Source organism: Oncorhynchus mykiss, chromosome 20, assembly GCF_013265735.2.
Source record: "Oncorhynchus mykiss isolate Arlee chromosome 20, USDA_OmykA_1.1, whole genome shotgun sequence".
Lineage (NCBI taxonomy): Eukaryota > Metazoa > Chordata > Actinopteri > Salmoniformes > Salmonidae > Oncorhynchus > Oncorhynchus mykiss.
Window position 1 is genome coordinate 21,805,804 of NC_048584.1, and position 27,970 is coordinate 21,833,773.

General features: G+C 44.9%; 1 protein-coding gene across 5 annotated transcripts in view; it reads left to right on the top strand.

Moving 5' to 3' along the window:
- The first annotated feature begins 899 nt into the window (after nt 1–899).
- The window catches only part of tnrc6b (trinucleotide repeat containing adaptor 6B), a 41,740-nt gene continuing 14,669 nt past the window's right edge, over nt 900–27,970 (top strand). Inside the window, exons 1-15 of one of the 5 annotated variants that reach the window (XM_036955975.1) lie at nt 900–1,396; nt 2,939–3,026; nt 3,469–3,490; nt 5,493–5,849; nt 6,053–9,061; nt 9,264–9,434; nt 10,344–10,543; nt 10,713–10,787; nt 10,966–11,178; nt 11,553–11,660; nt 12,067–12,195; nt 12,615–12,779; nt 18,810–18,968; nt 27,194–27,395; nt 27,663–27,824. In XM_036955975.1, coding sequence (XP_036811870.1) covers nt 2,970–3,026; nt 3,469–3,490; nt 5,493–5,849; nt 6,053–9,061; nt 9,264–9,434; nt 10,344–10,543; nt 10,713–10,787; nt 10,966–11,178; nt 11,553–11,660; nt 12,067–12,195; nt 12,615–12,779; nt 18,810–18,968; nt 27,194–27,395; nt 27,663–27,824 — 5,029 coding nt within the window. In that variant the 5' untranslated portion in view covers nt 900–1,396; nt 2,939–2,969. The remainder of the gene's footprint in view (nt 1,397–2,938; nt 3,027–3,468; nt 3,491–5,492; nt 5,850–6,052; nt 9,062–9,263; nt 9,435–10,343; nt 10,544–10,712; nt 10,788–10,965; nt 11,179–11,552; nt 11,661–12,066; nt 12,196–12,614; nt 12,780–18,809; nt 18,969–27,193; nt 27,396–27,662; nt 27,825–27,970) is intronic. The other 4 variants (XM_036955976.1, XM_036955977.1, XM_036955978.1 and 1 more) reach the window with 4 other exon arrangements.

The window sequence follows — 27,970 nt, forward strand, 5'->3', positions numbered from 1 at the left end:
TTCTGCAGTACGTCCAACCGGCCTCACAACCGCAGACCACGTGTAACCATGCAAGCCCAGGACCTCCAAATCTGGTTTCTTCACCTGCGGGATCGTCTGAGACCAGCCACCCAGGCAACTGATGAAACTGAAGAGTATTTCTGTCTGTAATAAAGACCTTTTGTGGGAAAAAAATAATTCTGATTGGCTAGGCCTGGCTCCCAAGTGGGTGGGTCTATGCCCTCCCAAGCCCAACCATGTTTGCACCCCTGCCCAGTCATATCAAATCCATATATTAAGGCCTAATTAATTTATCTAAATTGACTGATTTTGTTAAATTAACTGTAATTCAGTCAAATCGTTTAAATTGTTGCATGTTGCTTTTATATTTTTGTTTTTCCCATGTTCCTGACTTTCCCTGGTCCTTCTTTCCTCTAGCCTGTCTTCTGTTGGTTCACCTGCTCAATCATTTTCTTTGTCCATCACTCCTTATTTCGTTTTCCTTGCTTCTCTCTTTCTTGATAGACCAAAAATAAGTTGAAGACAGCATCCAAGTAATTAAAGAAGACAATTGTACTTGTACATTTGAAATTAAGTTATAATCAGTTCAAATTGGAATTTCACCACTGTTGCAACCAAAATACTGTATCCCTGACAAGTTCAACAAAAAGGAACACAAACGCCTCGCAGACAGACAGCAAACGAGCGGATTATTTGGGGGAGAAAATGAGCAAGAAATTGCGCCACTCTCAGGGTTTAGTCAATACTGCAGCACAAAAAAGTACATTTACAATCAATGCCTCTAAATAATATGGGAAGGGCGGGGGGCCTCAACGTTTCAGTTAGAATACCAAATCCATGAAATTAAAACATTTTTATGGCAGACATTTTTGAAATACGACGTCATTACAAAGACAGCCCTTAACAGCACACAGTGTCCATACTTGATCAACCCATGACATTCATTAAAACTGGTATTTTATTTGACGAAGGAATTATTGTCTAACGGTAATGATGCTGTATGAAACTAACTCCACAGTTGTCTAATTGAAGGACAAAAATCTCCCTCACCCCCACCAGAGAGAGCTTGCTGCTGGCGAGACATTCGATTCATAGCTGCAAAATGGCCGACCGTCAACCAACTGACTTTCCAGCGCTTTAAAAACGAATTCTTCTGCACATTAGCTAGGTTTACATTATCATAGTACTTACTTAGAAATCAAGAGCACCAACAAGTATATTTCTTTGTTAGCCACATAACGTTACTTCATTATTCGTTTAGGGGCTGTTGATTTTCAAGTAGCCTCGAATGACAAAAAAACCCGAGGATTTCGCACTGAAGCACTTTAGCCACAGATGAAAGAGGAAATAATCTTAGCTTTAGTTAGCTAGCTCTATTTCATATGTGATTCCTGAGGTGAGTATATCTTCGTCACTATTTGTAAAGTTGTTGGTTAACTGCATGCATATTTTGCAATAATATGCATATTCCATAGATAAGAGGCTATTGCTAACAGTCTTGCAACGCAGCAATTTTCTGTCGACATCGGTGCTAAAATATGTCTAGCTAGCATGCTACAGAGTTGATGTCGTCGCGCGAGTGAGCCTCTGGAGGAGTTCTCTGGCGCTCACTTCAGTCACGAGCAGACCAATGTAGCAATATAAATCCGGAGTCTGGGTAGTAATCCTGCAGAAAATGCTGGCATACTTGTATTTAAAAAACAAAACAAATTTGGTGTTAGCTTGCTAGCTAGTTTAGCAACTAGTTACAGGGTGTGTAGTTGGTCGACACAGCAGATAGCTAATTTAGCTACATCTCTTTTACCTTGATAGCGTCGGTGCAAGATCTCGCGTACACTAAAATATGAAGATGTTGGTCCATTTACCGTTAGTCAGTGAACTACCTGTGTTGCGTGGATAGATAACGTTAGCTCCTCGGTTTCGTGATCTGAGCCTGTTGTCCTTGTGTGTCCATTTTTAGCCCCCCATAGTTTCAAACGATGGCTAACATCCATCGACATGAAGCGTTTTGGTTGTTAGCCACGGTTGCTGAATGGCCACCATCGGCAGGGTTTAGCATTAGCTAGTTACATTGTAATAATTGTTGCACCTTCATACTTGCAAAGGTAGCTAGCGAACTATGTTGCTTATTCCCATGCACGAAAGGTTACGTGCGTGCATGAAGGATAGCTGTTGCAGCTAACGTAACTAGGCTGACAGTAGTTACCCCGAGCTCCCGAAATCATGACAACTGTGGCTCATAGTGAGCCGCCATAGCCTCTAACGTTAACTATGCCACTGATAAATAAGGGCCAGATAGCTGCACATTCGCATCATGATCAGTTTTGTTGCCTTTACAGGTCATTTTCAGAGCATTGGGTTCGTGGCGATGTGTCACCTTGACTCTTATCAACAATGAGTGTGCTGGCTGTTCATGTATTTTTTGTGATGTAACGTTACATGCCCCGTTTTTTATTTGAATGCTTACTTATGGGTTCCTTAAGAGAAACATCAACCCGTTTAGTATATCTGGCCTTTTAGAAACAGTAACTGCATTTTAATAGGTGTGTCAAGGCAGCCATACTTCAGATCCCTTACAGTGCTGTCATGGCATAGGCTAGCTACTGTTAAGTCATAGTTTGAAAACAAGGCATTAGAAAGTGTGTCCCTGCTTTGTCAACAGGACTGGGCCTTTAGCATTCGAAGCTTAGAACAAGACCTAGACACTCCATCCTTTTACTGGCTAAATCACAAGGCTTGGAGGGGAGGATTAGCCAGAAATTTCCTGCAGGTGTATTATGTGGATAATTACCCTATGAACAGTGAACCTGCCAAGCAATCTTCTGAACCCTAGGCTTGTAAATCATTGTGGCTCAAGCCAGTATACAGATTGTTCTAAGGACAGTTGCACTGGTTTGACAGTTTATAATGTGTTTCTTCTATTTCCTCTCACCCCCAGAAAAGAGTATCAGGACAGGGAACAGTAGTTCATGGAAGACAAGAAAAGGAAGAAAGACGACAAAAGGAAAAGGGAAGCATCTCAGAAGGTAAAGATGTATTTCCACGCCAACATACAACTTTGCCCAGAAGGATGCTCAGTTTAACTTGTTGCAGTCTTATTGTTTTTCTTAGGACTTTTGTTTTGACACAATAGTATTCTGATGAACCAGATTATAGGCTACATGATATCACCAAGTTGCGATGACCTGGCCAGCTGGGGTATATTCAGTATTGCAAAGTTGTATACAATACACACAACACATCTCAATAAATGAAATGTAATAATAGATTGTTGATTAGTGTTGTTATGCCTGGCACTCTGTCCAGACCACAGTACTCCAACCAGCCAGTGCCACTGCCACACATTTGACTCTTTCATTGTCCTACTTTGATGTTCATACAGTTATGTTTGTCTTTCACTTGAATGTCTTTAACAAATTAATTAATATCTCCGTATTTGGCTTTTGATGTACTTTTGTCTTATTTCAGGTTGCAGAGCAAAAAAACAAAGGTGAGTGGTGTCTTTGTGTCCTCTGCTAGATTCACCTGGTTGCAATGTTCACAACGTCGCACCTGTTTCTCTGTCTGCTTATGGCGGTCTTGTCGTTCTCATCGCTAGCATTTTTTTGCGACACCTAATGAGGAACTTAGTACTGTTCCAGTATGCAGATTTTTCGTCACTGATCATTTGTATTAATCACGATTTCGCAAGTGCTTGCATCTTTGGCTCATGGACTTGCCCAAAACTGTCTTGAGTTTCTGTTCGGAGGGGTGGAGACTTTGCTAGAGACTTCGCTAGTCTCATTAGTACCTTTTCTAATATTTCTCCCACCAGAACTTAATCAAGCATCTGATGCAATTACGCATGATTTTGGTTCTGGGTGCCTGAGCTTTGTTTGTTTATGCGGTTGGCTTTGTGCTTTGTATCTCCAGTGACACAATATCCAGCAGATAAAGAGCACAGTTTCTTTCCCTCTTCCATCCTTCTCACAAGTAACTGAATATTGGAATATATTAAATCAAACCGTATTTGTCACCCTGTACACAACGGGTGTAGACCTTACAGTCAAATGCTTACAACCTTAACCAACAACACGGTTAAAAAATAAATAAATAAAAGTAACAAATAATTAAAGAGCAGCAGCAAAATAACAATAGTGTGGCTATATACAAGGGGTACCGGTACAACACATTGGCTCTGTACCAGTATCCCCTGTACATATTGGGGAATGCATTTGGAAAATATTGACATGCATTTGAAAATACTCATACAAATATTGCAGTACTCCATGCATTTTAACTCCGGTCTGATTTGCTCTTGGGTTATTTGAAATGTGTTTGGAATCCTTGTGCGATCCCAGGATATTTGGTAATACTGGCACTGAACACAAGGGGTGCTATTTTCGAACCCCAAAGGTTAGCAATGCTAACAAGTATATGTAAAATCCCATAGGGAATGCTAGCTAAATGCTCATGAACACATTGAAAACATTTTATGCAGTCTCTGACAAACAATTTGCAGGACAGACATCCCAGCTCTTAAAGTTATACAAGTAACGCAAAATTGCTACTCAGTTTGCTGTACGCACAAAGCAAATATTAGACCGTAAGACTCTAGATCCAGGAGGGGATTCTCTGCTGTTACCAAGACTCTTAATTTTGCAAGAAGCTAGCTAACTAGCCACTAAATGAGCAAACCAAATGTACAACTGCAGAGCAATTAGCACATTTTAGACAGTTAACTTAGTTATAAGATATCTAGCTGGCAAAGTTGTAATTTCCATACTGTAATTAGATTTCCTGACAAGTGCTGCACAACAGTCAACAGTCTCTCGTCGTTATGTGCTTAAAAACATATACCATGTGACTGGGGACTACCAGTAAGCTTCGAAATGAAAAATGTGAAGGGTGAAATGAACAACGCAATCTGCTTTATCTCCTAACTTAGGGCAGAAGTTGACTGCAGTTATTTACTTAAAAAGTAGCTACAGATATTCCGATAGATAAAGAACCTTAAATAGTTTCAACGGTCATCCCGTGGCTATTTCCAAATACCCCTGTTCATGGCCCAAACCAATTTCAAATAACCCAAGCCAATTATTTCAAAATACTTCAAATGAAAGTAGTATATTTGGCTATGTATTTGATGTATTTGAACCAGGTCTGGTCTATTGTTTAGATGCATGTGGCAATTTGACTCTATTTAACTTTATTTAACTAAGCAAGTCAGTTAAGAACAAATTCTTATTTTCAATGACGGCCTAGGAACAGTGGGTTAACTGCCTGTTCAGGGGCAAAATGACAGATTTTTACCTTGTCAGCTCGGGGGTTTGAACTTGCAACCTTCTGGTTACTAGTCCAACCACTAGGCTACCCTGCCGTACGATGATGGCTAGATAAAAGGTTTTATTATCCACTAGGAAATATTATTTTAATTTCATATCACCATTTTTATGCTGAATGTCCTCTATACTCCTTACTAACTTCTCTCTGTCTTCTCCTTCACCATGCAGTGCCAGAATTGACCAAGCCCTTGTCCACCCAGTCTCCTGCTGCCCCCAGCTCTGCTTCCCCCAGCCCTGGACCCACCCCCTCGGCATCCTCCTCCCCTGCCACCGCGGCTGCAGGCGGCACCCCCCCTCAGGGCGGGAACAATGCGAAGCGGCCGGCGGTGGCCAACGGACAGCCCCCCACAGCAGGCACCCAGGCCCCCCAGCGCTACATGCCCCGCGAAGTGCCCCCGCGATTCCGCTGCCAGCAAGACCACAAAGTGCTACTGAAGAGGGGCCAGCCGCCGCTGTCCTCCATGCTACTGGGTGGAGGGGGCGGAGGGGGAGACGGCCTCAACGCAACCATGGCTGCTGCCTCAGGTGGGTGTCTGGCACGAGTCGACATGGGGCATCATGCGAAGTTAGGCTCTGTTTGAATACTTTAGAAGTGCATCCCACTTTACTCGCTTTGTCTTGGTAGACCGTTTTGGGGAAAACTGTTTGTTCTCTCTTTGTCCAAGTCCATAAAAATTGAGCGGCAGTCAATGTGTGTGTCTCTCGTGTCTTTGTTGTTTCCCGTCCAGATTCCAGTCCAGGCTATGTGGGTCCAGCTGCACCCTCACTGCCCCTCACCTCATCATCCTCTTCATCATCAATCGCTGCTTCTTCTACTTCAAATTATGCAAATTCCACGTGGGGGACGGGCTCTGGCAGCCTGCCCTCCTCTCAGGGCAGGGAGAAGGTCATTGTGGACGGCTCGGACCTAGAGGAGTGGCCTAACATCGCCCCTGGCGACGGGAGTGGAGGAGGTGGAGCTTCAGGGCCAGGAAGCGGTAGTGAGTCGTCGGTGGAGGGCGGTGGTGGAATGCCGAACAGCTGTGCCTCATGGAAAGGTGGGGATCCTGGCAGTCCTTCACCCACTTCCTCGTTCTCAATGTCCAATGAATGTATGCTGTCCGGCAGTGTGGTGTGGGGGTCTGCTGCCTCACAGGGTCCTGTAGAAGGGAATGCAGCCCCAGGGACGTCATTGCCACCCATTCCCAAATCCTCCCCTCTGCCAGTGGGCCCTGATGGCTCGCTTGGTAGCAGTGGGGGGATCCCTGGTGCCAACTTCAACCCAAATGCCAACCCTTCTGCCTGGCCTGCCCTAGTGCAGCAGGATGGAGCTGGGGCAGCTTCCTCTGAAGGTGCCCCCCCCTCTTCCTTCCTCCAGAGCCAGGTTGGGTCTCTGTCTGCCAACAACCCTCCCCCGGCCCTGGGGAACCCACCTCTAGCTTTGAATCAATCCGCTCATCAGCACCAACTTCACCAAATGCAATCCAGAGAAAGAGAGCACCCGTCGGACGGGGGCTGGGGTGGAGCGGCGCTGGAGACCGGAGCAGGACCAAAAAATGCGGGGACAGGGGAGGGAGCCAATATAGACTGTGGGGGAGGAGGCAACGGGGGAGACAACCTCTCTGCTTCCCAAACCTCTTCCTCCTGGGGAGGCCAGCCTTTCCCCGCTGCTAACTCCAAAACGGGTGCCTCAAGGACTGATGGTTGGGAAGGCGGGGCTGCTGAGGGTGGTGGAGGCTCGCGGTGGGGGTACAACGCTCAGGGGGGTAATGGAGGGAAAGCCTGGGGCGCTGGAAGTGGGGGTAACACTCAGACCGCCGGGGTATCTCAGGGAGGGTGGGGAGGAGGAGGAGGAGGAGAGCGAGGGTCTTCAGTTGGAGACTGGGGAGGTAATTCAGGTGGGATGGGTGGAAGTGGTGGAGTTGGCAATTCAGGAGGGGAGGCTGGTGGTGTCGGCGGCCGCAGCAGTAGCAGCAGCAGCAGCGGGGGCAGCATCGGCAACCCCCCTGCCGCCGCCTCTTCTCCCAAATCATCCACCACTACAACAAGAGCTTTGGACAATCAGAAGGGAGTTGGAGTGGGGGACGGAGGGACAGAGGGGGACACAGGGGAGTGGGGGGGGGGCCGGGGTGGAAGAGGTCATTCTTCATCCAGCGGTGGAGGAAACTCCAGAGGTGGCGGCAATCACAATCAACACCATGGGTATGGCCACCACCGGTATTCCCATCCCCCACCACCCAACCCTGAAGTGGCCTTACAGGCAATGCTCAGCCGCAATGACCTGGACCCGCGCGTCCTCTCCAACACGGGTTGGGGCCAGACCCAGATCAGACAGAACGTGGCCTGGGACCTAGAACCAGGAAAAGGAGGTTCTGGGTTGTCTGCTTCATCCAAAAACTCTCCACCTCCCATTGGTCCGTCTTCTCAGTACTCCACTGGCTCTGCTACAACTACTGATTCTCCTTCCCTTCTCGCTGGCTCAGCTCCAAACCTGAACTCCAACCCTTCCCTGGGGACCTCTGGTGGCTCTGGGGAGGGCTGGGAGAGTGGTGGTAACAGCAGCAGCGGTTGCAGCAACTCCCTACCCAACCGAGGACCACCTCACCCGGGATCCAACATGAGGAATGTTTCTGGTGTCACACAATCTGCGTCAATGACCACTGGAGCAGGTATGGGAGGAGGAGGAGGCCTTGGACCAGGCCAGGGGAAGCCTACAGGAGGCTGGGGTGGGCTAGGACCAGGGGAGAGCCAAGGAAAAGGATGGGGGAACGAAGGATCAGAGTGGGGTGGAGGGAGGGAACGTAGTAGTAGAGGAGGTGGTGGAGGAGGAGGCTGGGGAGATAATGGACAACAGGGTAACCAAGGTGGAGGAGGAGGTGGTGGCTGGGGAGGCAGCCAGGAGGAGAAGGGGACAGGAGGAGGATGGAAGGAGATGGGGAGGGATGGAGGAGGGTGTGGTGGACAGAGGGAGAGGGGTGGGGGGGACTGGGGAGAGCGAGAGGCCAAATCAAGCAGTGGAGGAGGAGCATGGGGAGAGGAAAGGAAAGGTGGGGGAGACTCAGAAGTCGGTACGTGGGGTAGCTGGGACGAGGGAGCCCCTAGGAGAGCCTGGGGGGCAGGAGGTACATGTGGAGGAGGGGCAGGTGTGGACATGGGGGGCAGCAAACCCCACCAGGGGCGTTGGGGTGGAGGGGGGGGTGGGAAAATGCACCCGTCACAGATGCCAAACAGCCAGACAGCCTCTGTGAAAGGCCCCATGGCACAAAAGCAGCAGCACCAATCACAGCCCCAGCAGCAGCCGCTACCGCAGCAAGCACTGGACCCAGGGGACATGCAAGGAGGAGAGGGCTGGGGGAGACCATCGGGCCCCCAGGCCCAAAACCAAAGCAGCTCAGGCTGGACGGCCGGACCCATCCCCAGCGGTCCTAACGGAGGAGAGGGGCCGCAGTCCAGCGGTTGGGAGGAACCTTCACCACAATTCATTAGCAGGAAGATGGACATTGACGATGGGACGTCGGCTTGGGGAGACCCCAGCCAGTTTAATAACAAGACTGTCAACCTGTGGGAGAAGAACGGCGTTCCCGCTGGTCAGCAGCTGCCAATGCACGGCCAGGGACCAGGACCACCGCCCCAACAGCAGCAGCCTGGGCCTCCAGCTCTACAGCAGCAACCTGGGCCTGGGAGGCAGCCCACTGGGATGGGAGGCAGGGACATCAACCCTGGCCATGGACCTGGACCTGGGAAAGCTCCAGGGATGGGTAAGAGACTAACTGTTAGGCTGATGTGCTGGACCGTTCGCATAGATTTTTTAAATATAAGATTTAAGCCTATTACCTAATAGACATGCGGAGTGGAAGGCTTATAGAAATCAGTCTTTCCCATCAACCTATAGAGCACAGTACATAAATCACACCACTGTATCACTGATTGATACATCCCTACCTCTGCCCATGTGTGTAGCTCCATCGTCTGGCTGGGACGGTGGCTCTCCCTCAGACCCCCCGGTGGACAACGGCACTGCAGCCTGGGGGAAGCCCACTGAGACCCCCACCGGCTGGGGAGACCCTGGGGAGGAACCTGGGAAGAACACCTCTGGCTGGGGAAACCCCTCACCCAACCCCATCAAATCTGGTAAGGAAACTAACTACTGTAAAGCCTCAAAAAGACATGACGATGTCTGATTAGGTTCAGTGCATTCGGAAAGTATTCAAACCACTTTACCTTTTCTACATTTTGTTACATTACAGCCTTATTCTAAAATGTAGTATATTGATTTTTCCCTTCATCAATCTACACACAATACCCCATAATGTCAAAAAACTTTTTAAAAATATTTTTTAGCAAATTACAAATAAACTAATTTACACATTTTCATAGTATTCAGACCCTTTACTCAGTACTTTGTTGAAGCACCTTTGGCAGCGACTACAACCTCAACTTCTTGGGTATGACACTACAAGCTTGGCACACCTGTATTTGGGAAGTTTCTCCCATTGCTGCACAGCTATTTAGCAGGTTTTCATCAAGAATCTCTCATCTCCCTCTGCTCTGTTAATATTTCCCTCGATCCTGACGAGTCTCCCAGTCCCTGCCGCTGAAAAACATCCCCACAGCATGATGCTGCCACCACCATGCTTCACCGTAGGGATGGTGCCAGGTTTGCTCCAGACGGGATTCTTGGCATTCGGGCCAAAGAGTTCAATATTGGTTTCATCAGACCAGATAATCTTGTTTCTCATGGTCTGCGTCCTTGAAGTGCCCTTTGGCAAACTACAAGCGGACTGTCATGAAGTTAGTGCCATTCTGCCCACAGAGCAGTGACCGTTTATGTCCATGGCCGTTATAATATTCTATTCACTCTGATCATGCTAAATTCTCAGAGTAAATCGTCAGTAACTTTTTAACCATTAATGGTGGAGACATAGGGTTTGTTTACAAAATGTCTCCCAAAAAATCCAGACACAATCACAGATTTGCAGTGTCGTCATAACACACAGCATATTATTGGTGTAATAATGCTACTCATTGTTATTTCCATAGCAGGTTCAAAGTCTATGCAAGAAGGAGGCTGGGGTGAGGGAGACCAGGGCTCGGTGGCGGCCTCGCGTCACCCCAGCTGGGAGGAAGAGGAGGAGGGAGGAGCAGGGGTGTGGAACAGTGTTGGATCCCAGGGCAGCAGCTCGTCCTACAACAGTGGGGGCTGGGGCCAAGGTCACGGGGGCAAGAAGCCCAACAACAAGGTAGGACACCATCCACAATGGGTTAGGTTAGGTTTTCTATGGTGGTTGCCTCATTCAGATACTTCAGAGGAGTTGGATTTTTGATGAGGCCTTTTGGTGGGAAAATGGCATTTGTTTGTGCCAGAAAACCTACTGCCAGAAATGTTATATCTGTATGTTTGTCTCTCAGGCTCCCCTGAAGAGTGGAGGAGGAGACTCCTGGATGAACCCCATGAACAAACAATTCTCCAACATGGGGCTCCTGGTAAGTTTCAGAGAAAAGGCTAAGTTTAGAGCTCACAGGCATCCACTGTGTGTTTGAGATACTGTATGTAGTGAGAAATGTGTTGTTGTATCTATTACAATGAGCGTGACATGCCAATAGGTATGGTGGGGTTGATTTATGATGGTGGTAGTGATGAGGATATGTGCTGTGTTTGCAGGGTGATGATCCTAGTGGGCGGCCTCTGGACTTGGCCCCTGGTCCTCCTCAGGATAAGAAGATGGAAGGAGAGAAGCGAGGGATGGGCCTGAATGACTACAATGGAGAGATGCGTAAAGGAGGGCAGAGAGCCATGGGAGGAGGAGGGATGGTCTACCGTTCACCTGGTTCCAAAGAGATGGGGCCTGGCGACCCTGGGCCTTACTATGACAAGGTTGGTACCGCAGACCATCGCAACGCTCTGTGGATGTGTCTCAAATGGCATCCTATTCCCTTTATAGTACACTACTTTTGATAAGAGCCCTATAGGTATTGGTCAAAAGTAGTGCACTAAATGGTACATAGTTCCATTTCGGACGCAACCTCTGACTTCTCCAAGTACCACTTGTCTCATTAACACTTTATTCTATGTCTTTTTCTTCCTTCCCCTCCTTCTTTTGGTAACCTTCTTCCTGTTCCCTCCTTATTTTGGTGTCCCTCTTCGTGTGCCCTCCTTCTTTTGGTGTCCCTCTTCCGGTCCCTTCCCTGTCTCGCCTACTTCTTCCCCCATATTGGGAAACTACTTTGATTGGCTGTCACTGTGATCAGCAGACCTTGCCTTTCACCAATCAGGATGGGTGCCTTGGGGAGGAGTACTCTCCACCCTCTGTCTACAAGCCCTCCCCCCTCTACAACCACACTATCCCCCCTAGACAAGTAAGGCTGTGTCCCTCTGTCTCCATTAGACCATCGGCTCATTGCTTCACCACTAAGCTGGTCCCAGATCTGTTTCTGCTTTAGCCAACTGACTATTGTTGTTATTTCATAAGATCTGGGACAGGCTACTTCACCACATCTCCCTGTACATAGAAATGTATCTTACTGTCCATCTCTCATAAATTGTGTTCTTTAAAAATCAATGAATACATATCATTTAATAGAAAAAAAATGTATGCAGCAATTGCAGATTTCCCTTTAAGCATCAAGTAAAAAGTCCCCCAAAATCAGTTCCTCTGTGTCAGCGTTGTATCGTCTCATTTCCCACCCTATCTCCCCCATCGTTATGTCTGTCAAAGAGTCAGCCATGTTTGTAACCCACTCCCTCCCTCTGTTTCCTTGTCAGGGTGGTCATAACATGTTTGGCAGCAGCGGTGGTGGGATGCCCCCGTCCAGACACCAGCCCGGTGTGCCACCCATAAACCCGTCCGCAGGGATACGAGCACAAGTGCCTCATCAGTTCCTGTCACCTCAGGTACCCTTTTGTTTATTATTTATATATATTTTTTTACATTTTATCAGGCTCTAGAAGTAGTCAGTTGTTTTTACGTTCACCTTTACAGGGCTTTTTCCAAGGGACTCCCTTATGTAAATCAGTCTCCTATATGCCCAAACAAACCTCTGCTCAGAACAAAATATTTTTGGTCCGTTGGTTTCTTAGTAAGTTCTTTCTGTGAAACGTTGTTTCCAGAGAAGTGATTTATTTCATCAGCCTGCTCTTGATCATAGGCTAATGGGAGTATTTAGGTGACTACACTCAATGGATAAAAAAAAAAAACTCACCAAATCGATGAGGAGTGCACTCACTGATGTTCTGTTTTGAAATGGAATGTGCTGGACAGAAGATGCTTTATATTCCACGTTCCCATGGTAACACGATGGTTCGTGTTCCAGGTGCCAGGTTCTGTGCTGAAGCAGATGCCGCCTCCCAGCGTGGGTGGAGTCGGAGGTGTGGGTGGGGTGGGGGCTGTAGGAGGGGGCGTGTTCCCCCCTCAGCTGTCCCCCCAGCACATCGCCATGCTGAGCAGCATCTACCCTCCGCACATCCAGTTCCAGCTGGTGAGTAGCTATACTCCTATACAACACTAGAATAATCACAGTAGTGGTCAGAGAACAAAGCCTTGAGGAACACAAAGGCCCATGATGTCAAGCAAAGAGGCAGTGAGTTTGAAGGTAGGCCTTGAAATACATCCACGATGCACCTTCAATTGACTCAAATTATGTCAATTAGCCTACCAGAAGCTTCTAAAGCCATGACATCATTTTCTGGAATTTTCCAAGCTGTTAAAAGGCACAGTCAACTTAGTGTATGTAAACTTCTGACCCACTGGAATTGTGATACAGTGAATTATAAATGAAATAATCTGTCTGTAAACAATTGTTGGAAAAATTACTTGTGTCATGCACAAAGTAGATGTCCTAACCGACTTGCCAAAACTATAGTTTGTTAACAAGACATTTGTGGAGTGGTTGAAAAACTAATTTTAATGACTCAAACCTTAGTGTATGTAAACTTCTGACTTCAAGTGTGTGTGTGTGTGTGTGTGTGTGTGTGTGTTTACACTGCTCAAAAAAATAAAGGGAACACTAAAATAACACATCCACTTTTTTCTTTACATACAGTGGGGCAAAAAAGTATTTACTCAGCCACCAATTGTGCAAGTTCTCCCACTTAAAAAGATGAGAGGCCTGTAATTTTCATCATAGGTACTTCAACTATGACAGACCAAATGAGAATAAAAAAAATCCAGAAAATCACATTGTAGTATTTTTAATGAATTTATTTGCAAATTATGGTGGAAAATAAGTATTTGGTCACCTACAAACAAGCAAGATTTTTGGCTCTCACAGACCTGTAACTTCTTTAAGAGGCTCCTCTGTCCTCCACTCGTTACCTGTATTAATGGCACCTGTTTGAACTTGTTATCAGTATAAAATACACCTGTCCACAACCTCAAACAGTCACACTCCAAACTCCACTATGGCCAAGACCAAAGAGCTCTCAAAGGACACCAGAAACAAAATTGTAGACCTGCACCAGGCTGGGAAGACTGAATCTGCAATAGGTAAGCAGCTTGGTTTGAAGAAATCAACTGTGGGAGCAATTATTAGGAAATGGAAGACATAAAATAAATGTAATAAGGACAATTACAACAATACTGAATGAACACTTATTTGAACTTAATATAAACATCAATAAAATCAATTTAGCCTCAAATAAATAATGAAGCATGTTCAATTTGGTTTAAATAATGCAAAAACAAAGTGTTGGAGAAGAAAGTAAAAGTGCAATATGTGCCATGTAAGAAAGCTAACGTTTAAGTTCCTTGCTCAGAACATGAGAACATATGAAAGCTGGTGGTTCCTTTTAACATGAGTTTTCAACATTCCCAGGTAAGAAGTTTTAGCTTGTAGTTATTATAGGAATTATAGGACTATTTCTCTCTATACGATTTTTATTTCATATACCTTTGACTATTGGATGTTCTTATAGGCACTTTAGTATTGCCAGTGTGTGTAACAGTATAGCTTCCGTACCTTTTCTCGCCGCTACCTGGGCAAGAACCAGGAACACATCAACAACAGCCACCCTCGAAGCAGCGTTACAACTCTCAGAGTCTCAGAGCGAGTCTCAGAGCGAGTGACGTTTGAAATGCTATTAGCCCGCACCCCGCTAACTAGCTAGCCATTTCACATCGGTTACACCAGCCTAATCTCGGGAGTTGATAGGCTTGAAGTCATAAACAGAGCAATGTCAAGCATTGCGAAGAACTGCTGGAAAAACGCACGAAAGTGCTGTTTGAATGAATGCTTACAAGCCTGCTGGTGCCTGCAATCGCTCAGTCAGACTGCTCTATCAAATCATAGACTTAATTATAACATAATAACACACTGAAATACGAGCCTTAGGTCATTTAATATGGTCAAATCCGGAAACTATCAGTTAGAAAACAAAACGTTTATTATTTCGGTGAAATACGGAACCGTTCCGTATTTTATCTAACGGGTGGCATCCATAAGTCTAAATATTGCTGTTACATTGCACAACCTTCAATGTTATGTCATAATTACGTAAAATTCTGGCAAATTAGTTCGCATTGAGCCATGCAGCCCAAACTGTTGCATATACCCTGACTCTGCGTGCAATGAACGCAAGAGAAGTGACACAATTTCACCTGGTTAATATTACCTGCTAACCTTTCTTTTAGCTAAATATGCAGGTTTAAAAAAATATATACTTCTGTGTATTGATTTAAACGGCATTGATGTTTATGGTTCGGTACATGTTGGAGCAACGACAGTCCTTTTTCACGAATGCGCACCGCATCGATTATATGCAACGCAGGACACGCTAGATAAACTAGTAATATCATCAACCATGTGTAGTTATAACTAGTGATTATGATTGATTAAGTTTAATGCTAGCTAGCAACTTACCTTGGCTTCTTAGTGCATTCGAGTAACAGGCAGGCTCCTCGTAGAGTGCAAAGTAAGGCAGTTGGTTAGAGCGTTGGACTAGTTAACGGTAAGTCTGCCAGATTGAATCCCTGAGCTGACAAGGTCGTTCTGCCCCTGAACAAGGCAGTTAACCCACCGTTCCTAGGCCGTCAATGAAAATAAGAATGTGTTCTTTAACTGACTTGCCTTGTTAAATATTGTTGTAAAAAAAAAGGACAAATCGGTATCCAAAAATACCGATTTTCCGATTGTTGTGAAAACTTGAAATTGGCCCTAATTAATCGGCCATACCGATTTATTCGGTCGACCTCTAATATAGACAGTGCATTCGGAAAGTATTCAGACCCCTTGACTTTCCACATTTCGTCACTTTACAGCCTTATTCTAAAGTGGATTAAATTGTTTCCCCCCCAATCTACACACAATACCCCATAATGACAAAGCAAAAGCAGGTTTTTAGAAATGTTTGCACATTTATACCATGAAATACTTACTTACAAGCCCTTAACCAACAGTGCAGTTAAAGAAGAAAATATTTACCAAGTAGGCTAATATAAAAAGTAACACAATAAGATTAACGTGGCTATGTACAGGCTAGTTGAGGTAATTTGTACATGTAAGTGGGGGCAAAGTGACTATGCATAGGTAATAAACAAACAGCGAGTAGCAGCAGTGTCAATGTAAATTGTCCGGTGGCAATTTTTATGAATTGTTCATCAGTCTAATGGCTTGGGGGTAGAAGCTGTTGAGGAGCCTTTTGGACCTAGACTTGGCGCTCCGGTACCACTTGCCGTGCGGTAGCAGAAGAAACAGTCTATAACTTGGGTGACTGGAGTCTCTGACAATTTTATGGGCTTTCCTCTGACACCGCCTATTATATAGGTCCTGGATGGCAGGAAGTTTAGCCCCAGTGATGTACTGGGCTGTTCGCACTACCCTCTAGCGCCTTACAGTGAGATGCCAAGCAGTTGCCATACCAGGTGGTGATGCAACCAGTAAGGATGCTCTCGATGGTGCAGCTATAGAACCTTTTGAGGATCTGGGGGCCTATGCCTAATCTTTTCAGTCTCCTGAGGGGAAAAATGTTTTGCTGTGCCCTCTTCATGACTGTCTTGGTATGTTTGGACCATGATAGTTCGTTGGTAATGTGGACACGAAGGAACTTGAGGCTCTCTACCCGCTCCACTACTGCCCCGTCAATGTTAATGGGGGCCTCTTCGGCCCGCCTTTTCCTGAAGTCCACGATCAGCTCCTTTGTCTTGCTCACATTGAGGGAGAGGTTGTTGTCCTGGCACCACACTGCCAGTTCTCTGACCACCCTATAGGCCGTCTCATCGTTATCGGTGATCAAGTCTACCACTATTGTGTCGTCAGCAAACTTAATGATGGTGTTGGAGTCGTGTTTGGCCACACAGTTGTGGGTGAACAGGGAATACAGGAGGGGACTAAGTACACACCCCTGAGGGGCCCCAGTGTTAAGGATCAGCGTGGCAGACATCTTACCACCTGTAGGCGGCCTGTCAGGAAGTCCAGGATCCAGTTGCAGAGGGAGGTGTTTAGTCCCAGAGTCCTTAGCTTGGTGATGAGCTTCGAGGGCACTATGGTGTTGAACGCTGAGCTGTTGTCGATAAACAGCATTCTCACATAGGTTTTCCTTTTCTCCAGGTTAGAAAGGGCGGTGTGGAGTGCGAATGAGATTGTGTCATCTGTGGATCTGTTGGGGCGGTATGCGAATGGAGTGTGTCTAAAGTGTCCAAGGGGATGCTGTTGATGTGAGCCATGACCAGCCTTTCAAAGCGTTTCATGGCTAACGACGTGAGTCCCACGGGGCTGTAATCATTTAGGCAGGTTACCTTCGCTTCCTTGGGCACAAGGACTATTGTGGTCCCTCTAGGTATTAGGGAGAGGTTGAAAATGTCAGTGAAGACAGTTGGTCCTCGCATGCTTTGAGTACACGTGCTGGTAATATGTCTGGCCCAGCGTCTTTGTGAATGTTGACCTGTTTTAAAGGTTTTGTTCACATCGGCTGCAGAGAGCATTATCACACAGTCATCTAGAACAGCTGGTGCTCTTGTGCATGCTTCAGTGTTGCTTGCCTCGAAGAGAGCATAAAAGGCATTTAGCTTGTTTGGTAGGCACGCGTCACTGAGCAGCTCGCGTCTGGATTTCCCTTTGTAGTCCGTAATAGTTTAAGCCCTGCTACATCTGACGCACTTTTTAATCCTACTACACCGGCTCTATCTTAATCCTTTATTGACACTTTGCTTGTTTGATGGTTCGTCAGAGGGCATAGCGGATTTCTTACAAGTGTCCGGATTAGTCTCCTGCTCCTTGAAAGCGGCAGCTCTAGCCTTTAGCTCTATTTTCAGGTGTCTCCAGCGATGTTCGATCGGGTTCAAGTCCGGGCTCTGGCCGGGCCACTCAAGGACATTCAGAGACTTCTCCCGAAGCCACTCCTGCTTTGTCTTGGCTGTGTGCTTAGGGTCGTTGTCCTGTTAGACTGGGATGAAGATTCACCTTCCAAGGTCCTGATTGCTCTGGAGCAGGTTTTTGTCATGGATCTCTGTACTTTGCTCCGTTCATCTTTCCCTCGATCCTGACTAGTCTCCCAGTCCCTGCCACTGAAAAACATCCCCTCAGCATGATGCTGCCGCCTCCATGTTTCACCGTAGGGATGGTATTGACCAGGTGATTTTATTTTAACCTTTCTTTAACTAGGCAAGTCGGTTAAGAACACATTCTTATTTACAATGATGGCCAAACCCGGACGATGCTGGGCCAATTGTGCGCCGCCCTATGGGACTCCCAATCACGGCCGGATGTGATACAGCCTGGATTCGAACCAGGGACTGACCGCTTTACCATTCGGGAGTGGTGATGAGCAGTGCCTGGTTTCCCCCAGATGTGACTCTTAGCATTCAAGCCAAATTGCCGATTGCTCAGTTTGGCCGGGCGGCCAGCTCTAGGAAGAATCTTGGTTGTTCAAAGCTTCTTCCATTCAAGAATGATGATAGTCTCTGTGTTCTTGAGGCCCTTCGATGCTGCAGAAACTTTTTTGGTACCCTTCCCTAGATCTGTGCCTCGGAGCTCTACGGACAATTCCTTCGACCTAATGGCTTGTTTTTTGCTCTGACATGCACTCAACTGTGGGACCTTATATAGGCAGCAAGTGTGTGCCTTTTTCAAATCATGTCCAATCAATTGAATTTACTACAGGTAGACTTCAATTAAGTTGTAGAAACATCAAGGATGATCAGTGGAAACAGGGTGCACCTGAGCTCAATTTTGAGTCTCATAGCAAAGGGTCTGAATATTTATGTAAATAAGGGATTTCTGGCTTTATTTTTAATACATTTGCAAAAATGTCTAAACCTATTTTTGCTTTGTCATTATGGGGTATTGTGTGTAGATTGAGTTATTTTATTTATTTAAATCAATTTTAGAATAAGGCTGTAACTTAACAAAATGTGGAAAAGGGGAAGGGGTCTGAATACTTTCCGACTATACTGTAGGCCCAATTTCTTTTTAAAACATATTTTGAGATCAACTTCTGTCCATACCCCTCTTCACTTTATCTGCTGTGTTCAAACTGCCCTCCTCTTCTTAGGGTGTTGTAACAGGTGTTTACAGTCGTCTATCCCTCTCCCCCAGGCCTGCCAGCTCCTCCTCCAGCAGCAGCAGCAGAACCCCCAGCAGCAACAGCTCACCTCACCACAGCAGCTCCAACAGCTCTTACAGAACCAGAGGAAGTTCCCCCAAAACCCACGCCAGCAGGCCGACCCACAACAGGTACTACTTTTACTGCTACTGTTACTACTACTATTATATTGATTAGGAGATGACAGGTCTAAACAGAATCATCTCTGTCCAATGAAATATATTCCCAAATACACTGAACAAAAATATAAACGCAACATGTAAAGTGTTGGTTTCATGAGATTAAATAAATGATCCCAGAAATCTTACATACGCACAAAAATGTATTTCTCTCAAATTTTGTGCACACATTTGTTTATATCCCAGTTGGTGAGCATTTCTCCTTTGGGAAGATGATCTTTCCACCTGACAGGTGTGGCATATCAAGAAGCTGATTAAACAGCTTGATCATTACACAGGTGCACCTTGTGTTAGGAATAATTAATTCCTCAAATGTGCAGTTTTGTTACACAATACAATGCCACAGATGTCTCATGTTTTGAGGGAGCGTGCAATTGGCATGCTGACTGCAGGAATGTCCACCAGAGCTGTTGCCAGAGAATGTAATGTTCATTTCTCTACCATAACCCTCCTCCAAAGTAATGTTAAAGAATTTGGCTGTACATCCGGCTGGCCTCACAACCGCAGACCACATGTATGGCATCGTGTGGGCTAGCGGTTTGCTGATATCAACTTTAAGAGTGCCCCATGGTGGCGGTGGGATTAAGGTATGGGCAGGCATAAACTACGAACACAATTGCATTTTATCGATGGCAATTTGAAAGCACAGAGATACTGTGAAGAGATCCTGAGGCCTATTGACGTTCCATTCAGCATGAAAATGCACAGCCCCATGTCGCAAGGATCTTTATACAATTCCTGGAAGCCTGCATACTCACCAGACATTTTACCCATTGAGCATGTTTGGGATGCTCTGGGTCGATGTGTATGTCCGCGTGTTCCAGTTCCCGCCAATATCCAGCAACTTCGCACAGCCATTGAAGAGTGGGACAACATTCCACAAGCCGCAATCAACAGCCTGACGAACTCTATGCAAAGAAGGTATCATGCTGAATGAGGCAAATGGTGATCACACCTAGGGCTGTTGCGGTGACCGTGTTACCGGCTGTCACCAGTCATGAAGGCAGTCAAATTCCACATGACCGTTTAGTCCCGGTAATTAGGTTTCTCGAAGTTCTGATGCTGCTGCTGGTCATTAGTAGTCTACCAAACTTGCTAACTGCCTGGTACTCAGCACTCTATTGTCCCTCAAATCACTCTGACATCAATGCAAATGTCTTTGAAAATCTAATCAAACACTTCATGAGAGCCCATGAGCTCATGTTGAGCAACATTTCTATAGGCTATGTAGTTACGGGAGAAAACCGAGTGATGGCCGGTAATAAAAATAGGATCCCATCAGCTTTCTATAGGCTAGGCCTACTACATTTATTTCTTAACTTTCTTAATATTAAGTACATTGCTTATATTTACGAAAGGAGAATACCTTACCTGGCTGGCATGAAAATAAACCACGGGGAAAAGTCCTCCGTTCGCTATTTAAGTGATGACATGTGTTTTTTCCTCTGCCCGTTTTGATACAGGTGCTTGATAATGGTCGATTCTAAATCAAAACACATGTCACATATATTACTTAGTATATGTAAAGACGAGATTAAATCAAGAATAGTGTGATGGGTGACAATATTAGCCAATCACTTGTGAATGATGCCCAGCATAAGAAACAATGCCTTTTCTTGTCAACTTGTTTGAATCATAGTCGCTCACCTCATGTAGCCTAGCCCATAGGCCTATATAACTCAGCAAAAAAATAAACGTCCCTTTTTCAGGACCCTGTCTTTCAAAGATAATTCATAAAAATCCAAATAACTTCACAGATCTTCATTGTAAAGGGTTTAAACGCTTGTTCAATGAACCATAAACAACATGCACCTGTGGAACGGTGATTAAGACACTAACAGTATAAGCTGTAGGCAATTAAGGTCACAGTTATAAAAACTTAGGACAGTAAAGAGGCCTTTCTACTGACTCTCTGACTCCACGTGTAACAACACATGCACAGGATCGGTACATCCGAACATAACACCTGCGGGACAGATACAGGATGGCAACAACAACTGCCCGAGTTACACCAGGAACGCACAATCTCTCCATCAGTGCTCAAGACTGTCCGCAATAGGCTGAGAGAGGCTGGACTGAGGGCTTGTAGGCCTGTTGTAAAGGCAGGTCCTCAACAAACATCACCAGCAACAACGTCACAACGAGACAAAACCACCGTCGCTGGACCAGACAGGACTGGCAAAAAGTGCTCTTCACTGACAAGTTGCAGTTTTGTCTCACCATGGGCGATGGTCGGATTCGCGTTTATCGTCGAAGGAACGAGTGTTACACCGAAGCCTGTACTCTGGAGTGGGATCGAGGTGCAGGGTCCGTCATGGTCTGGGGTGGTGTGTCACAGCATCAGACTGAGCTTGTTCTCAGTGCTATGCATTACAGGGAAGACATCCTCCTCCCTCATGTGGTACCCTTCCTGCAGGCTCATCCTGACATGATCCTCCAGCATGAAAATGACACCAGCCATACTGCTCGTTCTTTGCGTGATTCCCTGCAAGATCGTAAATTCGGTGTTCTGCCATGGCCAGCGAAGAGCCCGGATCTCCACGTCTGGGACCTGTTGGATCGGAGGGTGAGGGATAGGGCCATCCCCCCCCCCCCCCCAGAAATGTCTGGGAACTTCCAGGTGCCTTGGTGGAAGAGGTGGGGTAATATCTCACAACAAGAACTGGCAAATCTGGAGGAGGAGATGCACTGCAGTATTTAATGCAGCTGGTGTCCATACCAGATACTGGCTGTTACTTTTGATTTTGACTTCCCCCTTTGCTCAGGGACACACTATTCCATTTCTGTTAGTCACGTGTCTGTGGAACTTGTTCAGTTTATGTCTCAGATGTTGAATTTTATGTTCATACAAATATTTACATGTGTTAAGTTTGCTGAAAATAAACGCAGTTAACAGTGAGAGGACACTTTTTTTTTGTTGCTGAGTTTACTTTAAAGTTTGTATGACAACTAAAGTGGCCAAATAACTTCTTAAAATTAAGCACATTAATCTGCTTTACAAGGGGCGTGAGAATTTTCACTATAAAAGGCACCATTTATAATCAAAGCATAACATGCATAATTGCATTTTTGGTCACTTTTGATCATGGTGTTTTCCCGCTAATGGAACATTCGTGCTTATAGCCAACTATGATGTGTGCATTGCTGCGCTTATAATGTGAAGGAAAAGCCTAATCATTTATTACAATTTTTAAGCTAAATGTTCTGATCTGTTGCGTCAGCCACATTGCATCAAAAAGTTTTTTTGATGCTCGTGGTTGTAATTAATTTGAGATCTATCGCATCCCACAACTGTCCCAGAGTATGTTTGGAATATTTATTTTGCACACAGAATTGAATAGGTTGACTTTAGAACAATGTATAGTAGATTGACGTAGGCTAGTGCTTTTGCTGTTCGTTTGGCCGTTTCATCTTGATTGCTGACAAAGTAAATGTAGACAGTTCTTCCAATGTCTTCAATATGTACCTTGGAATTTGTCTGTCTTATCTTGTACCCTGTGAGAAAGACCCGATCACGTGAGCGAGAGAAGCTTCGGCTTGTGCCGCACACTCAGGGAGAAGGGCACAACGCAGCACTCCGGGCCGCAAAAGGCATGGATTTTTTTTAGGGTGCATTACAGCCACAAAGGGCATGCTGGCGTTAAATTCGAGGCATTATCAAGTGCTTGTCAAATTGTAAATGAGACTATTGGAGTGTGTACACCATTCGCAAAAAAACAAAGCCGAGCTCTTCCCTTTCAATCAAATTTTTTCAAATCATCATTAGTCTCATCATGCAGCCTTACAATGTATTAAACGACCAAACATATAGCCCAACGTTTATAGAACTAAAGTTACATTAATAACTCTAAATTAAGCATATTGGAGTAGCTGTTTCTTTGTTAACTGCTCAACACAGAATAGCTGCATGTGCGCACTCCCTCAAATCGTTTGGAGAAAATATTTATATTTTATTCAGCTTTGTTCAATTGTATTCTTCATACTATTAAATAAAATAATGCCACGGAATTATAAGCAAATCATGTCTGCTAAATGAACTGGTGTAGCCCACTGCCATTTGGCATAGCCACATCAGGACCTAACATAAAGAAAGCTCCGAGTATGCTGTTCTTTTCTTCTGAAATGGACTACATTTTCTTCATATCATGCTTCTTTAGACTTGTCTAAAATAAATAATGGATTTATTGTGAAGGTGTAGGCTATATTACATTGATTTATTAGACTTTTTTTAAATGGCTTGTAGGCTGTGTGTGGAAGCAAGGAGATGCTAGATGTGTTTTATGTTTTTGAATGGTCAATTACCGTGAGACCGACCAGTTATTTGCTTCACTGGCTGACAAAATTCTGGGACTTCCACGGCCCTAGTCACACCAGATACTGACTGGTTTTCTGATCCACGGCCCCAATTTTTAAAAATATATATATATATAAATCTGTGACTAACAGATGCATATCTGTATTCCCAGTCGTGAAATCCATAGTTTTTTTTTTTTAATTGTCTGATTTCCTAATATGAACTCTAACTCAGTAAAATCTCGTTGCGTTTACATTTTTGTTCGGTATAAATATTTTCTCAAATATTTTTTTTTTCTGTTAAACTGTGCACTGAACTGACATGTATGAATGGTGGCTGACACGATGTTCAGATGAAGGGAGTGAAATAGTCTGAAGCGCACTACTGCGGTGCTCACCTCAAACAGTGGTGTGTAGCCTACTGTAGCTGCTTGAAAAGTAATTCAATGCCTATACTTTCACTTTGGATGCAACTTTCCAGTGCTACTATTTTTGCCATGTTATGTTGTTATTAAAACAAAATCATAAGCTATAAAAAATTGTCTCACACTATATATAAACTCCCAGTAATTTATTGGGTAACTCACGTTTCGGCGTCACTGTGCCTTCTTCAGGTAATGCTTGAACCAGGTTGTGTAGACACAGTGCAATTAGTGCAACCAATGACACTAGTGAGGGGTGTGTCATAATTATTACATTAATTAGAATGAATTGAGTGAAACTGTTTAACAAGAGTTTATAGCATATTATTAAATATTGTACATAATATTATCATCGACATACATTGTTTAATTCAATTTCATATTTAATTTCCTATTTCATAAAGAGAAATGTGTATCCATGAGAGAGAATTGTTCATTTGGGTCCGGAGATCAAAGTGACTATTCAGACCACCAGGGGGTCAATGTTTTTAGATGGGATATCCAGTAAGCCTCCTTTTGTAAAAGTAGGATCTCGACGTTACCTCCTCTCCTTGGTAGAGCAACATGCTCAATGCCTGTGTATTTGTGGGAGGATGGTTAGCTTTAACAAAGTGAGCTGCTACTAGATAGTCAAATGTTCTTACACCTGATTGGGGCTGCGGTGTTCAGCTATGCGTTGTTTTAATTGCCTTTTCGTTTGTCCTATGTAGGCTTTCCCACATGAACAAGTGATAAAATAGATTACTGCCTTGGTCTTGCATGAGATACACCTAACAGGGATTTTTAGACCTTATAGCCACATTTGTAGTTCCCATTTGGAATGGGTGTCTGAGTGGGCAGGTCAGATCTCACCAAGCTATCTCCAATATTGTGACCACGCTTCTAGACCACCAGTGGGGGTGCCTTGGGGGTTCCTCAATATATCCACATAATTTTCTTTCCTCGTGATGCCATCTATTTTGTGAAGTGCACCAGGCCCTCCTGCAGCAAAGCACCCCCACAACATGATGATGTCACCCCCGTGCTTCACGGTTGGGATGGTGTTCTTCGGCTTGCAAGCCTCCCCTTTTTCCTCCAAACATAACGATGGTCATTATGGCCAAATAGTTATATTTTTGTTTCATCAGACCAGAGGACATTTCTCCAAAAAGTATGATCTTTGTCCCCATGTGCAGTTGTAAACCATAGTCTGGCTTTTTTATGGCGGTTTTGGAGCAGTGGCTTGCTTGCTTCCTTGCTGAGCGGCCTTTCAGGTTATGTCAATGTAGGACTCGTTTTACTGTGGATATAGATACTTTTGTACCTGTTTCCTCCAGCATCTTCACAAGGTCCTTTGCTGTTCTGGGATTGATTTGTACTTTTCGCACCGAAATACATTCATCTCTAGGAGACAGAACGCGTCTCCTTCCTGAGCAGTATGACAGCTGCGTGGTCCCATGGTGTTTATACTTGCGTACTATTGTTTGTACAGAATGTGGTACCTTCAGGCGTTTGGAAATTGCTCCCAAGGATGAACCAGACTTGTGGAGGTCTACGATTGTTTTTCTGGGGTCTTGGCTGATTTCTTTTGATTTTCCCATGATGTCAAGCAAAGAGGTACTGAATTTGAAGGTAGGCCTTGAAATACAGCCACAGGTACACCTCCAATTGACTCAAATTATGTCAATTAGCCTTCTTAAGCCATGACATCATTTTCTGGAATTTTCCAAGCTGTTTAAAGGCACAGTCAACTCAGGGAATGTAAACTTCTGACCCACTGGAATTGTGATCCAGTGAATTATAAGTGAAATAATCTGTCTGTAAACTATTGTTGGGGGGGGGACACTACCAGCACCACTACTGTTACTACTGTTTACCGTCACCACTACTGTTACTGTTGGGGCGGCAGGTAGCCTATTGGTTAGAGCGTTGGGCCAGTAACCGAAAGGTTGCTGAATAGAATCCCAGAGCTGGCAAGGTAAGAATTTGTCGTTCTGCCCCTGAACGACCCACCGTCATTGTAAATAAGAATGTGTTCTTAACGGACTTGCGTAGTTAACCTGTTGCGACGAGCAAACCCGGATCCGGGATCATATTTATAGCCTCAAGCTCATTACCATAACGCAACGTTAACTATTCATGAAAATCGCAAATTAAATAAATATATTAGCTCTCAAGCTTAGCCTTTTGTTAACAACACTGTCATCTCAGATTTGATTTTCAAAATATGCTTTTGAACCATAGCTAAACAAGCATTTGTGTAAGGGTATTGATAGCTAGCATACCATTAAGCCTGGCATTCAGCATGCAACATTTTCACAAAAACAAGAAAAGCATTCAAATAAAATCATTTACCTTTGAAGAACTTCAGATGTTTTCAATGAGGAGACTCTGTTAGAAAGCAAATGTTCAGTTTTTCCAAAAATATTATTTGTGTAGGAGAAATCGCTCCGTTTTGTTCTTCATGTTTGGTTGAGAAAAAAAACGAAAATTCAGTCATAACAACACAAACTTTTTTCCAAATTAACTCCAGAATATCGACAGAAACATGGCAAACGTTGTTTAGAATCAATCCTCAAGGTGTTTTTCACATATCTATTCGATGATAAGTCACTCCTGGCAGTTTGGTTTCTCCTCTGTTCAAAATTGAAAAAATGCGCGCACCTGGAGATCGCGCAATAATTTCGACGGAGGACACCCAGCGGACACCTGGTAAATGTAGTCTCTTATGATCAATTTTCCAATGATATGCCTACAAATACGTCACAATGCTGCAAACACATTGGGGAAACGACAGAAAGTGTAGGCTCTCTCTTTGCGCATTCACAGCCATATAAGGAGACATTGGTACACAGCGCCTCAAAAATCTGGCTCACTTCCTGTATGAAATTTCATCTTGGTTTTGTCTGTAGCATTAGTTCTGTGGCACTCACAGACAATATCTTTGCAGTTTTGGAAACAGAGTGTTTTCTTTCCAAAGCTGTCAATTATATGCATAGTCGAGCATCTTTTCGTGACAAAATATCTTGTTTAAAACGGGAACGTTTTTTATCCAAAAATTAAAAGAGCGCCCCCTATCTCGAAGAAGTTAAATAAAGGTTTATTTTTTTAAATAGTTAAATAAAATACAATAATACTGTTACAACCACTACTACTACTGCTACTGCACCCAAAATGAGTACAGGCACCTACTTCAGTCCAAGTCAAGCACTGCTACTACTTCTACTATATACCAGAACGTACGGCAGCAGGCCGACCCTCAACAGGTACTCCTACTACTTCTGGTACAGCAGCTACTAATACTACTGCATTGGAAACAACACAACCCCACGTATTTCATGCTATGACTCGGGTAAACCTCTGTACTTGAGGAATTACTGTCACAGCATCGCATAGATGGTCAGACTGTGGTGATGCGCGCATGTTGCTGTGTTTGCTTACAGGGTTTTCAATCCCACTAATCCGTCATCTCTCTCTCCTCAGCTGGCCAGGATCGTGGCTATTCTCCAGCAGCAGAGGCAACAGCAGCAGCAGCAGCAGGGCGTCGGTGGGGTGGGAGTGGGCTCCAAACTGTCCCCCTCTCACCTGGGAGGGGGAGGCCCAAAACTGCCTATGGCAGACTCCCTGCCCCATCCAGGCATGGGGGGCTCTCTGGACCTGCACCAGAAAACACAGGGCTACTCTGGTGAGTGGTGTACACACAGACATGAATGGAGATAAAGGATGGATAATAATCTCTTGTCACATACTTGAGATTTCCTTTTTTACCTGAGAGAACATTCCTAAAATTAACACCTAAGTAGAATATATTATTGTCAATACAAACCACTAACAATGTAGACCGTCTTGTGGATTTTCATTGCATACTGACTGACGCTCTGCATGTAATTGAGTCATTGTACATGCCACCTGCCATCAGCTCTGACACCTTTTTGCTCCCCCCCCCACCTAGGGTACAGTGGAGGAGTGAACATGTCTGGTCTGGACATGGGGGGCTCGGTGGTGGGGGGCCCAGGGGGCATGAAGGACGTGGGGGGGCAGCAATCCCGCTTCAAATGGATGATGGAGGGTCACTCTCCTGCCCCTTCCCTTCCTGAGACCCTCCACAAAAACGGTGAGAGCGAACGCCCTTATTCTGTAGTGAGTGTACGGAATTAATTACAGTATGACAAGCCAACATTGTCAACCCATCGGCTGATTTTTCATCTGACTTCATTTTTTAATTCTCTTCATCTCACGGTCTTCTCTTCCCCCTCTGTC